Genomic DNA, 13,896 nt, shown 5'->3' with positions numbered 1-13,896 from the left:
ACAATTTATTAAATATGCTTTATTTTTTCCATTTGGTATTTTTTGCTTCTTTGCCAAAAATCAGGTGTTTGAAAGTGTATGGATTAATATCTGAGTATTCTATTCGGCTCCTTTGGTCTTCCTGTTGGTTTTTATGCCAGTACCAGGCTGTTTTTAGTACTGTAGCCCTGTGTAGAGTTTGAAGTCAGGGATTGTGATACCACCAGAAATTCTTTTATTGTACAGGATTGTTTTGGCTATCCTGGGTTTTTTGCTTTTCCATATGAAGTTGAGTATCGTTCTTTTGAGGTCTGTGAAGAATTTTGCTGGGCATTGCATTGAATCTGTAGATTGCTTTTCATAAGATTGCTATTGTTGCTATGTTAATTCTACCTACCTAAGAGCATGGGAGATCTTTCCACTTTCTGGTGTCTTCTTCAATTCCTTTCTTCAAAGATTTAAAGTTCCTGTCATACAAGTCTACCACTTGTTTGGTTAGAGTTACAACAAGATATTTTATGCTATTTGTGGCTATTGTGATATTTCTCTGATTTCTTTCTCAGTCCATTTATCATCTGTGTAAAGGAGGGCTACTTATTTTTTTTTTCGAGTTAATCTTGTACCCTGCTACATTACTGAAAATGTTTATGAGTTGTAGAAGTTCCTTGGTAGAATTTTTGGGGTCATCTATGTAAACTATCATATCATCAGCAAATAGTGAAGGTTTGACTTTTTTTCTTATTTGTATCCCCTTGATCTCCTTTTGTTGTCCTGTTTTTCAAGAACTATATTGAATAGATATGCAGAGAGTGAACAGCCTTGTCTTGTTTCTTGAAGGTCCCAGATTCATGCCCAGACCCACAACAGTCTCTGACTCTGGCCCACTGGCTCAGTAGTTGCTCCCCTGTACCTGTGAAGTTTGCTGTCTCAGGTCTGTTCTGATCCAGGTTGCTGGCTCAGTACTGCCTCCATAAATGTCCCTGGTCTGAACCCACTCTTGAGGAGGTTCCTGGCTTGGGGTTGGTTCTGCAATGGTCTCTGGCTCCGATCTACTCCCTTGGAGGTCCCAGACTCATCTGTGCCCTGACGGGCAGAGGACCTGACTCAGGCCTACTACGTCAGAGGTTCCATACTGACACCCAGGCTTGCAGAGGTCCTGGCTCATGTCTGCTCCCTTGAAGGTCTCAGATTCATGCCTGGACCCACAACAGTCTCTGGCTCTGGCCCACTGGCTCAGCAGTTGCTCCCCTGTATCTACTCCTGTGGAGCTTGCTGTCTCAGGCCTGTTCCGGCCTATGTCACTGGCTTTTACTTAGGGTTTCTATTGCTGTGAAGAGACACCATGATCATGGCAACTCCTATAAATAAAATGTTTAACTGAGGTTGCTTGCTTATAGTTTCAGAAGTTCAGCCCATCGTCTTCGTGGCACAGCAGACATGGTGCTGGAGAAGTAGCCGAGAGTCCTGCATCTTGTAGGCAACAGGAAACGTCTCTGACACCTCAAACTTGTTCTATAGTGAGGATGACCTTGACCTTTAAGTCTTAATATTCCGACTTCCACCTCTTTAGTGTTGGCGTTGTAGCCAGCGCCACTGCATAGCTTTGCTTATCGGTTTGTTATTGAGACAAGGTCTTATGCAGCCCTTGGCTGGCCTCAAACTTGTGATCGCCCTTCCTCACCCTTCTGAGTGCTAAGAATGTGTGTGTGTGTGTGTGTGTGTGTGTGTGTGTGTGTATGTGTGTGTGTGTGTGTGTGTGTGTATGGCACTAGTTCTGGCCTGAGGACAGGTGTGTGTGAGCAGAGCAAGCTGAGGAGAGCACAGTAGGGGATGAATGCCCTCAAGAAGAACCCTGAATGTTAGGCTCAAAAGCTTAACTGTTACTGACAGGCCACAGAATCTTACCACTCAGTGACTTCATTTTGGTCCCTTGAAACTACTCTGAGAAAAATCAGTATTTACAACATCCAAACTGGCAATTACTGCAGATTCAATCTTTAAAAAGATCTAGACAACTAATTTTGAACATTTACCTACACACCACTCTTTGAGATCATTGAGCTGGCTCAGTTTAGTTAGTGTTACATTTTATCTAATTACATATATATGTATATGCATATGTATGTGAGTGTTTTGCCTGTGTGTATGTCTATGCACACATGTACAGTGTCTACAGAGGCCAGAAGAAGGCACTGGATCCCCTGGAAACGGAGTTACAAATGGTTGTGAGCCACCATATGGGTTCTGGGCATCTAGGTGTTCTGCAAACGTTCCCGTCTCCTAACCACTGAGCCATCTCTCCAGCCCCTCGGTGAGGTCAGATAAGCCCTGTGTTTCTCACTCCCTTCTCATGTCTGTAACACAGGGGCAGTTACGGCCTAGCTTGGTTATTGACTCAGTGTCATTTTTACTCCGATTCCTCTGACTAAAGCAATTCTGGTGGCCAGCCCCAGCACCGAGGAATGCAGTAAGGTGTTCCCACTTCTAGAGGAATAACTATCACATCCCAGGACGCAGGGGGTAGAAAGGGGACAGAGGAAAGCCACCACTGTCCCCTGGAGTCCCACTTTCAATGCTTTTGAATACATGCTCAAAACATTGCTACATCACATAATCCTATTTTTTTAATTTTTTGATTGGTCATCTCTCAGGATTTTGTTTTGTTGGGACAGAGTCAGTCATCCAAGCTTGCTTAAGCTCACTGTGTAACTTATCCTGGTCTCAAACTCATCTTGGTCCTCCTGTGTTCGCCTCCTGGGTGTTAGAATCACAGTTTACGACATCACACCCTGCTCACTTTTCTGTTTTCCCTAGTGTCTGCTCCACTTCACATTCCTCACCTACACTCCATAAAGGATGGGAATTCTCTGCATTCTAGTTAACACTTGCTAGAGTTTCTCTCCCTCCCCATAGGGGTGTGTGTGTGTGTGTGTGTGTGTGTGTGTGTGTGTGTGTGTTTACACACATTTATATAGGTGCATATGGGGCCATGTTTTATTATTAGTTTGTATTTCTCTAATGATTGTTGAGGATGACCTCTGTTTCTTTTTCTTACTATGACGTTGTGTAAACCAACAGAGCAGTCACTCTCCAGACACTCTGCTCCATTTGTCTGTGCTCATTCATGTGGGGTGCACCAAGTAAGATATATTAGTCTTCTCTCATCTTCAGATTGTAAGTGGCTGGGAGGAGTGTAGCTTTCTGCTCTACCACTAACTTAAGGCTGGAAGGCATGTCTGAGGGTGTGGTTATTCCCTGGGAAACGTCGTGTGTAGTGTGAGTGTTGGGTCCACGCAACATGCCTGACAGGTTGAATCCACATGTGCATCCACATGTTCTCTCCCATGGTGCATTCTCTCCCTTTTCCTCAGGTACAAGCCTCGGGAGAAGCTAAAGGTGAACTTTGGGACTCCAGAGTTCCTGGCCCCAGAAGTTGTTAACTATGAGTTTGTCTCATTCCCGACAGACATGTGGAGTGTGGGAGTTATCACCTACATGCTGTGAGTATCCAGGGCCTCGTTCTGGGTGGGACTTGGGCTGTCCGTCTTGTGGTGGTACTTTTAGAAGCGGAAAAACACAATTTGGGAAGTGTTCTCAGGACCACTCATAGAGGAGCAGACTAGTGAGATTCAAGAAAGGCAGTCAGCTAAGGATGTGCTACAAATGGATCTTACTTCTAGATACTGAAAGAAGATGAGGACATGACTGTTCTAGGTATGGTTGAGAAGAAGGTTTCAGTGTAGTTATGAGGGAGCGGACAGCCAGAGGCACCTGGAAGAGTCCAGACTGAACCGAGCCCTGGGGATGGAATGAAGAGTGAGAGAGGAAGAGAAGAAGGGGTGGGGGGTAAGGGGACCAAGAGGCCAAGAGAGGAACCAGGAGCCAAATGCTTAGCCACAATAAATGAATTTATATAGAAAAGAGAAGCTGGGGAAAGGGAATCCAGTCCCTGGGAGGGAGAGATATAGGGTAGGGGGCAGGTGAGAAGTGCTGTCAGGAGCCATAGGTATTGAGTGATGCTGGGAGGGATGGGAGGAGCCACAAGTACTGAGTGATGCTGGGAGGAATAGGAGGAGCCGTAGGTACTGAGTGATGCTGGGAGAGTTGGGAGAGCCATAGGTACTGAGTGATGCTGGGAGGGATGGGAGGAGCCGTAGGTACTGAGTGATGCTGGGAAGGATGGGAGGAGCCACAGGTACTGAGTGATGCTGGGAGGAATGGGAGGAGCCACAGGTACTGACTGATGCTGGGAGAGTTGGGAGAGCCATAGGTACTGAGTGATGCTGGGAGGGATGGGAGGAGCCGTAGGTACTGAGTAATGCTGGGAAGGATGGGAGGAGCCACAGGTACTGAGTGATGCTGGGAGGAATGGGAGGAGCCACAGGTACTGACTGATGCTGGGAGAGTTGGGAGAGCCATAGGTACTGAGTGATGCTGGGAGAGCTGGGAGGAACCACAGGTATTGAGTGATGCTGGGAAGGATGGGAGGAGCCGTAGGTACTGAGTGATGCTGGGAAGGATGGGAGGAGCCACAGGTACTGAGTGATGCTGGGAGGGATGGGAGGAGCCACAGGTACTGAGTGATGCTGGGAGAGTTGGGAGAGCCATAGGTACTGAGTGATGCTGGGAGGGATGGGAGGAGCCACGGGTACTGAGTGATGCTGGGAGAGTTGGGAGGAGTCACAGGTACTGAGTGATGCTGGGAGGGATGGGAGGAACCACAGGTACTGAGTGATGCTGGGAGAGTTGGGAGAGCCATTGGTACTGAGTGATTCTGGGAGGGATGTGGGGAACCACAGGTACTGAGTGATGCTGGGAAGTATGGGAGGAACCACAGGTACTGAGTGATTACTGGGAGGGCTGTCCAGGATCCAATTTGATATGTTAAACACTTTAACTGATATATTTATAGATCTCTGAAGAGTTTGAGGACCATTATCTATTAAGTATACTTGATATAAACAAACTTGTTTTTAGTTACTTACTTTTGGCTTAACTTTGGGAACATACACAGGAGGCAACATAAAGCTCACTAAATAAATTACATTTGTACTTAGCATGACTATGAGGCTAGTTCTAAGCACATGGAAGAATCTGATCATTTTTAGTAAGGTGACTGACCATTAACTTGCAAGTCTTAATTATTTTTTTTAACAGTTTACAAGTTAGTAGCTTTCATAAGATTAGGATTTTAGTTTTATCCCTGTTAAGTTTGGGCCTTAAAATTTTGAGTTGAAGATTCTTTAGTATCAAAATAAAACTTTAGACTATAAATACAGTTCATATAGAGACTGGGAATTTTAAATACAATCTACAGAGGGATTGGGGTCTTTATTTTCTTGATCTTTTTATAGTACATGATTACAGAATATCATAATTTCTTATATGGATCAGTTTATCCAAATAGTGAAAGTTTAACAAAGTTAGCAAAGACAACGAGGCTAGACATGTATCTTCAAGTCTGTTACTGCTAACCCAAGAAGACCTTGGGAATTTATAAACCTTATTTCCAAATATGTTATTCCTTATTTAAGCTTTCTAGAAGTCAGTTGTTGAACACAGTTAACAAAGACATATGTAGTTATGCATACAGCTCTAAGCCAGTTTCTATTAACCTGAGTAGATCTTTATAACTTTAGGAATTTATCATCAAACAAAACTCCATCCCAATTCAAGATATTTTGGAGACCTGCTGATGTATTTCTCTAAAAGGAAATACAATGATACACAGAGGGCCTAGTAGGACTAAGAAGTTTTATGATTGTTGTTTTAGTTGGTTTGTACCACATGTCCATCTTCACCAAGATGGTGGTGAAGTTACATGGTATGTACCCTTTAACCTTAGTAAAGGTGGCTGCCAGCCATGTGGTTGCTTCTATCCTAATGAGGTCATCAGTCAAGATGGAGGCAAGCCACATGATTGCTATTTAAAACATCTATTTTCCTAAACAAGCGTTAAATTCAAGTTATACATAGTGTAAGCAGATCTATTTTTTTATAACAGTTGAATCACATATAGCAAATTAATACTAAATCTTTTGTTTTAGGTTTCAAGCTAGTTTTTTTTTTTGTGTGTGTGTGTGATAGATTCTTTAACCACATCAGTGAGATTTCAAATGCTGAGATAAAGAGTGTTTACACAATAGTCTCAGAAGACTCCTTGAGAGCAGAGTGCAGAGAAATTGTAGAGATAAAAGACTGTAAAGAGTGGAGAATGGAGACTTTGGGGACTGTAGAGCAGGGAAAGTTTATATCTAAGAGGTTTGGGGTCTTTTGTATGGTGGCAGAAGCTGTTGTGATTGGGGAGAATTTGAAAACCCAGTGTGCCAGTTTTTGGTCATTGATTGAGCTGAACTGAGGCCAAACCATTTGCAGTAAGACAGTGAGTTTTAACAAAATCTGAGCCCGAGACTAAAAGGAGAAAGAGCTAAAAAATGGACTCCACCCAAGGGAGGGTCGGGTGAGTTCCAAGAGGGAGCGTGAGAGCAGAGAACAATGTAGCTGTAAGAACCAAGGTCCGCAGATAGGAACTCTGCCTGAAGGAGGATTCCTAGAGGCCATAGGGCTGCAGCTCCTCAGGGAAGGCAAAGATGCTCCTAAACAAAGGGAGCAGAGGAGGTAAGTGTTGTGGTGACAACAATGCCAATCCAGGGCGTCTCCACACAAACCGTGTCCCAAACACAGAACAGGGGCATCCCTTTACACGTGATAGGGCCCCAGTAGGGTGAGAGGAGCTTCCTGGCACAGCAGACAAAGCGGGCAGCTCCAGGGTGCACAGAGTACAAGAAGAGAGATGCGAGTAGCAGAGAAAACAGCTGGAGGCGGACAGGAGAAGCTCTTGGGAAAAGGGAGGGTTCCAGTAGAGGGAAGTGTGTAAGGGCTGCTCAAGGGGTGGGGCCCCAGAAGGTGCCGGAGGCTTCATAGGAGAAAGATGCCCGTGTGGTGGATGCTCCAGAGGACACAGGGGCTCCAGAAGCCAGAGAGAGGACACTTACCCAGTAGGTGAGGAGAGGCGGATGGCTAGAGCAGGTGGAAGAAAGAAGTTATGAGGAGTTAGACTCTAGAATTTGGAGTCAAATGTGGTGGGAGGCAGAAGTCAGCAGATACAAGTGGTCCCTGCATACCCTGGGACAGTCAGATCAGCAGCTTGGTTTGGAGAGGCCGAGTCCCCTGGAAGGGAGTACATAAGCACCAATCCTGTGGTTTCAGCACTAAAAGAATGAAAATGAGGATGTGGCTGCTCCTAAGAATGACTGAGGAAAAGGGTTTTATTGTAGTTATGAGGTATCTGGAAGAGTCCAGACTTAACTGGACCATGATGGGGGCTGGGGGCAAGAGAAGAAGAGATGGGGAAGTTAGGTTATCTTGTCTCTCTGCCTTAGCCTGAGCATAGTAAAGCCAATATTTCATTAGTTTGAAGGACAATAGTATCTATTAGCCCCTAGCTGTCCCAGAGAAATAGAAAGCTAATTTTAAATAAATACACACACTGGGCATGGTGGTGCACACCCTTAATCCCAGCACTCAGGAGGCAAAGGCAGGAGGATCTCTCTGAGTCCAGGGACAACCTGGTCTACACAGTGAGTTACAGAATAGCAAGGGTTAACTAGAAAGACACCATCTCAGAAAACAAAAAGAACAACAAAAATAAACAGGTACACACTTGACAGCTGGACACATTGCGTTAGGCTCCACTCTCCGGATCCTCTAGAGATAAGAAAAAGGTGGTACATGATAGGCTGTTCAGAATGTCTGTCCCTCGCCTGCCTCCTTCACGTGGAACCACAGGCAGTGGAGAAGTAATGGAAGTAGAGCTCGTGACCTACTGAGCTGACTTCACTCATGGTCCTTTCTCTCCTCTGTAGACTCAGTGGTTTGTCCCCATTTCTAGGGGAAACTGATGCAGAGACCATGAATTTCATTGTGAACTGTAGCTGGGATTTTGATGCTGATACCTTCAAAGGGCTGTCAGAGGATGCCAAGGACTTTGTCTCCCGGTTGCTGGTCAAAGAGAAGAGGTATTTTTAATTTCTGGTCACTCAGTGACCATTATAATGAACCCTGGTCTGTGTGCTGAGCTGGAATGCTGAATCCTTTTAGCCTGGGGGATTTCTTAGTCTGTTACTTGTGTGGAACATTAAAAGGTGCAGCAGCAGGGCAACGGGAATTACTCTAAAAACAACTAGACAAGACAGAATCTTAGAAAGAGTTTTATTACAAGTGAGTCCTATTCCTATTTCCAAGTTATCACTTACAATAAGTTAACATTGAAAAAAGTTGAGATAGTATGTCCGAGCTCTTTCTTTATCCCAAATAATGAAACGGAGACTTACTATTAGTTATAAATGCTCGGCCTTAGCTTAGCTTGTTTCCCTAGCTCTTTAACTTAATTTAACCTGTTTCTCTTCATCTATGTTTTGCCTCAGGGCTTTTTACCTTCCTTTCACTCTATGTTCTACTTTCTTGCTTGCTCTGTGTCTGGCTGCCCCCTGGCATCTCCCTGCTGTCTCTTGTTTTTATTCTTTATCTCCCTGTGTCTCTCTGGAACCTAGATTCCTCCTCCTCCTCACTCTCTCTGTCTGGAAGTCCTGCCTATACTTCCTTCCTAGCTATGACAATTTAGTTTTTTATTAGACCAGTCAGGTACCTTAGGCAGGCAAGGTAGACAAATGCAACACATCTTTACGAAGTTAAACTAATATTCACAACAAGATATGAAGGTGTCGTCTTTCAGAATACAGGTCTGAGTGCTTTGTTTCTTGGTCACAAGGGCCTCTTTAGATTTCAGCAGTGTCTTAGGGTGATTATTACAGTGATGAAACGCCATGCCGAAAACAAATTTGGGGAGAAAAGGGTCTATTGCACTCATGGTCTCATATAATAGTTTGCCATCCAAAGTAGTGAGGACAGGAACTCACACAGGCTAGGAATCTGGAGGCAGGAGCCGAGGCAGAGACTGTGGAGGGGTGCTGCTTACTGGCTTGCTCTGCATGGCTTGCTTAGCCTGCTTTCTTATGGAACCCAGGACCACCAGCCCAGGAATGGCACCATCTACAATGGGCTGGGTCCTCCTCCCACCAATTACGAATCAAAAAATGTCCTATAGATTTGCCTTCGGCCACATCTTATGGAAGTATTTTCTCAGTTGAGGTTCCCTCTTCTCAGATGACCCTAGCTTGTGTCAAGTGAACTTAAAATTTTTGATACTCAGACATAAAATAATTGAAAACAACCAATGACAACAAAAGTACACCCCCAGGAGAAAGGCCCAAGAGTCCAGGCTTTAGGAAAGCTCACTACTCTCTTTGTACTGTAGAGACCTGGGGGGCTGGAGAGATGGCTCAGTGGTTAAGAGCATTGCCTGCTCTTTCAAAGGTCCTGAGTTCAATTCCCGGCAACCACATGGTGGCTCACAACCATCTCTAATGACGTCTGGTGCCCTCTTCTGGCCTGCAGACATACACACAGACAGAATATTGTATACATAATACATAAATAAATAAATATTAAAAAAAGAGAGAGAGAACTGTACAGACCTGGGTGGAACCCCCAAACTTGTAGTTCAGATGAGCCGACTGATGCGCTAGACTCTGCCACGAGAAATGGTTTTGTTCAAACACCACATTCTCCTAAAAGCAATCCAAGCGGGTCTTCCTGGGTCTTCCTTTGCTCTGCCTTAACTTCCCCAGCCCTTCACGGGAGGTAATTGTGAGTCACTGGGACGCAAGATTCCCCGGAGGTCAGGAAACTTTCACTGACAACTTCCTGTCTCTTGTGAGGAGTGGAAGATCGGGTGCCTGCATGAACCTGTTCCATCGACTCAGGCTTCCTACCCAATGGAACAGACTTTTAGACAACTCTCAAAGGCTAGTGCAACTCAAACTTCCTACTGCGTTTGACTCCACAGCTGCAGGATGAGCGCCACACAGTGCCTGAAACACGAGTGGTTAAACCATTTGCCTGCCAAAGCCTCGGGGTCCAACGTTCGTCTCAGATCCCAAGTATTGCTGCAGAAATATATGGCCCAGAGCAAATGGAAGGTATTTTGGTTTTTTGCTTCAGTCAAAGCCACATTTGTCTTCTGTCCTTTGAAAGAATTACAGCCAAATTTTAACTAATACATGGATTCCTGATACAATGGCTATTTAAAGGGAAAATTCTCTCATGTTGCAGATGCTAGCTGGATTATGAGATGACACGGGGTGGGCATGATGGTAGATGCCTTTAAACTCAGGGACCTGAGAGGCAGAGAAAGAGGCAGGCAGATCACTGAATTGAAGGCTAACCTACTCTACACCTCAGGTTCCAGGACAAGCCAGGGCTACATAGTGAGATAAGGTTACAAACAAACAAACAAACAAACATGCCACAGATCAGAAATCACTGGTATAAAAATGATGTTAGCCCTTAGCTATCTGAATTCTTGAAGTACCAGGATGAAACTAAGTGCATATTCTCAGTGGCGACAGAGGGAGGATCCTGGCTTAGCTGTGTGTAGCTAGAGGCTTGATCCTCTCACATTTCAGAGATGTGAGATGGAAAAGCTGTATTTTACGTGTTATTCACCATGGATCTGTTTGATCATATCAACACAGAACCTGTCTTAACAGCAATTGTTTTCCAGGGAACTAGCTTGCCAAATTTTGGTGTTGATTTAGATTCCCCATGGGGAGAAATAACAACAGGATTTTGTGCTGGGTTCGGCATGTGTGAGGCTCTTGGTTCAAACCTCAGCATCAAACAAACAAACAAACAAACAAACAAACAAACAGGAAACCCACACCTATATCTCTCCCAACTCAGAAACAGACAATGAAAGCAAAACCCCTTTCCTTGGATCCAGGACTTAAGCATAAATGTGCACACAGCCCTGTTTTACAGCACACTTACACTACTCCAGAAGTGTAGGTCAGTCTGTTTTCTTTTCTGTGCCATTTGCTTCTAGTGCACAGGTTGGATTTGGTGACCTGTTGGTGACTATGAGTCATAATTTGAAAACTTGTTACAGTGAGTTCTATTTTCCACTTGAAAGGTCAGAATAAATTTTCTTCTCAGTTATGACTCAGAAATTTGGTCCCCCTTTGGAGCACCAGTTTTATTTATTTTTCTTTTTTTTGACCCCACCCTATTTTTCATTTTATTAAAAATAGTTTTTTCCCCTCACATAATATATCCTGATTATGGTTTCCTCTCCCTCTACTTCTCCCAGTCCCTCCCTACCTCCCCTCTCATCTGGATCCACTCCTTTTCTGTCTCTCATTAGAAAACAAACAGGCTTTGGAGGGATGATAATAAAATAAGACATAATAAGACAAAGAAAAACCTAGCACATTGGAATTGGACAAAGCAAGCAGAAGGAAAAGAGCCCAAGAGAAGGCACGAGAGTCAGAGACCCACTGTTCACACACAGAGCACTAGTTTTTAGTAAGCCCACATGCCTAGGCTTGTTTTTTCATCATTTCCTCTTACGTGTATCTAAAGATATTCCTTTGTTTCTCTTTTATCCCCTTCCCCCACTTTACTTCAAGAAACATTTCCACGTGGTGACTGCAGTCAACCGGTTAAGGAAATTTCCAACGTGTCCCTAATCTTCAATTCTGCTGCTCCACTGGGCCCAGGAATTCTTGAGACAACATGCGGTGGTTGTATGAAGAGCTTATTCAAGATTTTATATAGCCTGGTCTTTTGCTATTATTGATTCTTCTTGGTTTGCAAAGGATGACGGGAGAAAGAGAGAGAAAGAAAAGAAGAAGAAAGAGAGAAGGAAAGGAAAAGGAAGAAAGCTAGGGAAGAAGAAAGGTTGTTGCTGCCTCCCTTGTGGATAAAAAGTGTTCGGTTTGGTTTTGTGTTTTAAGCTGTAGGAATGTTTCTCTGCCTTGTAAGATCTCCAGGTCTGATGCACCGCTTCCTCCCTAGGACCCTTTCTGTTGGTAATAAGAGAAGGCATGCTCAGGATGGGCAGGGAAGTCCTACCTGGCTTTAGTCAAGTTTGAATTCCAAACTTGTCATGATTAAAGAACCCAGTAATGAGGGAAGTCTGGATCTGGAAAGGGTTAGTGGCAAGAGTGGAGAATGAATGTGATCAGAACATATTGTATGAAATCCTCAAAGAATTAATAAAGTATATTTTTAAAAAGGATTCGATAGACTTGAGCTGCTTGCACCTGGTCAGAGAAGCTCCTTTTTGCAGTGGTGGTAGTGAGTGCCCAGACTGGGAACGAGACAAAGTGCAGAGCAAGTAGGCTCAGCTCCGGGTGAGTCATCTTGTTACCATCCCACCATCCAAGGCTCAGGGAAAGCCACAGAAGAGAGGACAGAAAGAATCTAAGAGTTGGGGAGGAGGATGAGCGAGTGCTCTGAAGTGCTGTCTCCTAGACACGACTTTCGCAGGCATCCAATTCACAGCATCTATAGCTACAAGATCAAGTCAGTCAAAAACGGAGGGGAGGGAACTCCTGAGGTTCACCCTTATTGGTGGAGCTGTTGGCAATCGGTAACTAATGGGGTAGGGAGAATCATTCTCCTCCAGCCTCTAGTGGTAGCTGTTTATGCCCCTGCGGATGCTACCCACCCATGTGCATACGGGCAGTACTGTTAGACTTGGGGGTTTCCTAATAGCAAAACAAATGAAAAGAGGATATGAAGCTAGGAAGGAGAAGGGGTGGGAGGATATTAGGGAGAACTGGAGGCAGGTAGATGGATATGATCACTATGCATTGTACTACTGTATGGAGTGTTCAAAGAATAAAGAATATCATTGAAAAAACTCAGTACATTCTTTTGCAAGGAAAGTCCTGTCATTTTTTCCCCCAGTGCAAAGGTTTCCAGTGTCAAGAGTTCTTAGAATTATGACTGACTTAGCATCAATCTCATACTACTCCACTCTGCTCCCAGGATATCTGAGAAGAACCCTTGGATGTTTTAACTCCTCTTTTAAGAATCAATACTGGTCAGGTAGTGGTGTCACACCTTTAATCCCAGCACTCAGGAGGCAGAGGCAGGCAGATATCTGAGTTCGAGGCCAGCCTGGTCTACAGAGTGAGTTCCAGGACATCTAAGGCTACACAGTGAAACCCTGTCTCGAAAAACTAAATGGAAAGAAAAGAAGAAAAACATCAGCCAGGTATAGTGACTATACCTGCAATCCCAACACTCAAAAGTCTGAGGCAGGAGGATTTCAAGTTGAGGCCAGCTGAGCTACATGATGAGGCCCCGTCTCAAAAAACCATTCCAATTAAATAGAAAATAAAAGAACCAATATCAACCTACATTTCTTTAGTATTATTTGAAATTTTATAACCCATCAGCCTTCAAGAGCAAATTTGATCATTTTGAATAGGCTTTTAAATCCCCTGCTTCTCTTCCAATTCTTACCCATGCTGACATCCCCTTTCTTGGTTATGAATTTCTAGTCTCATAACTCTGGACAGTGATATACACTTTAAGGAAGAAAAAGATGACTGTGATGTCCAGCTTTCTGATGGTAACTCAGAAATGACGTGGCTGCTGGGGATTGAGCATAGGTCCTCATGTCTGTATGGCAAGGAGTTTCCCCACTGAGTCGTCTCTTCAGCCCCCAGATCGTTGTCACCCAGCACTTTCGGTCACTGTAGTGACTTTTAGATTTTAGCTAGATGTGTGTCAGTTTCACAGCTTTCTTACACACCCCAACACACACCGTCATGTTAAAGCCTGCTCCAAGGTGACCACAAATGGACATCTGAAGCAGGGCTGTGAATGCCATCTTAGAGAGACAGTCGGGGATCTGGCAGAAGGTCAGTTATCTCTCTGGGGAAGTAAGTAAGTGCAGTCTCATAGCCTGGAGAGGACTAGAACTGATCTTCTGAGTTCTGTCTACGAGAGTGATTCTTACTCTCCTGGGACTGAGGACCCTTGGTGGAAGCTGAATCTTCCTGG

The 13,896-nt window shown here is 44.4% G+C and overlaps 1 protein-coding gene across 2 annotated transcripts in view; it reads left to right on the top strand.

Moving 5' to 3' along the window:
* Mylk3 (myosin light chain kinase 3) overlaps positions 1–12,749 on the top strand; it is a 51,188-nt gene extending 38,439 nt beyond the window's left edge. For both annotated transcript variants that reach the window (XM_048434652.3, XM_048434651.3), the window contains exons 10-13: positions 3,351–3,479; positions 7,845–7,997; positions 9,887–10,019; positions 11,508–12,749. In XM_048434652.3, the coding sequence (XP_048290609.3) occupies positions 3,351–3,479; positions 7,845–7,997; positions 9,887–10,019; positions 11,508–11,567 (475 nt within the window). In that variant the 3' untranslated portion in view covers positions 11,568–12,749. The remainder of the gene's footprint in view (positions 1–3,350; positions 3,480–7,844; positions 7,998–9,886; positions 10,020–11,507) is intronic.
* The last annotated feature ends 1,147 nt before the right edge of the window (positions 12,750–13,896 follow it).

Source organism: Myodes glareolus, chromosome 22 (assembly GCF_982192425.1).
Source record: "Myodes glareolus chromosome 22, mMyoGla1.1, whole genome shotgun sequence".
In the NCBI taxonomy this organism is placed as follows: Eukaryota; Metazoa; Chordata; class Mammalia; order Rodentia; family Cricetidae; genus Myodes; species Myodes glareolus.
Note: the sequence above shows the minus strand (reverse complement) of the source record. Positions and strands in the feature narration are given on the sequence as shown.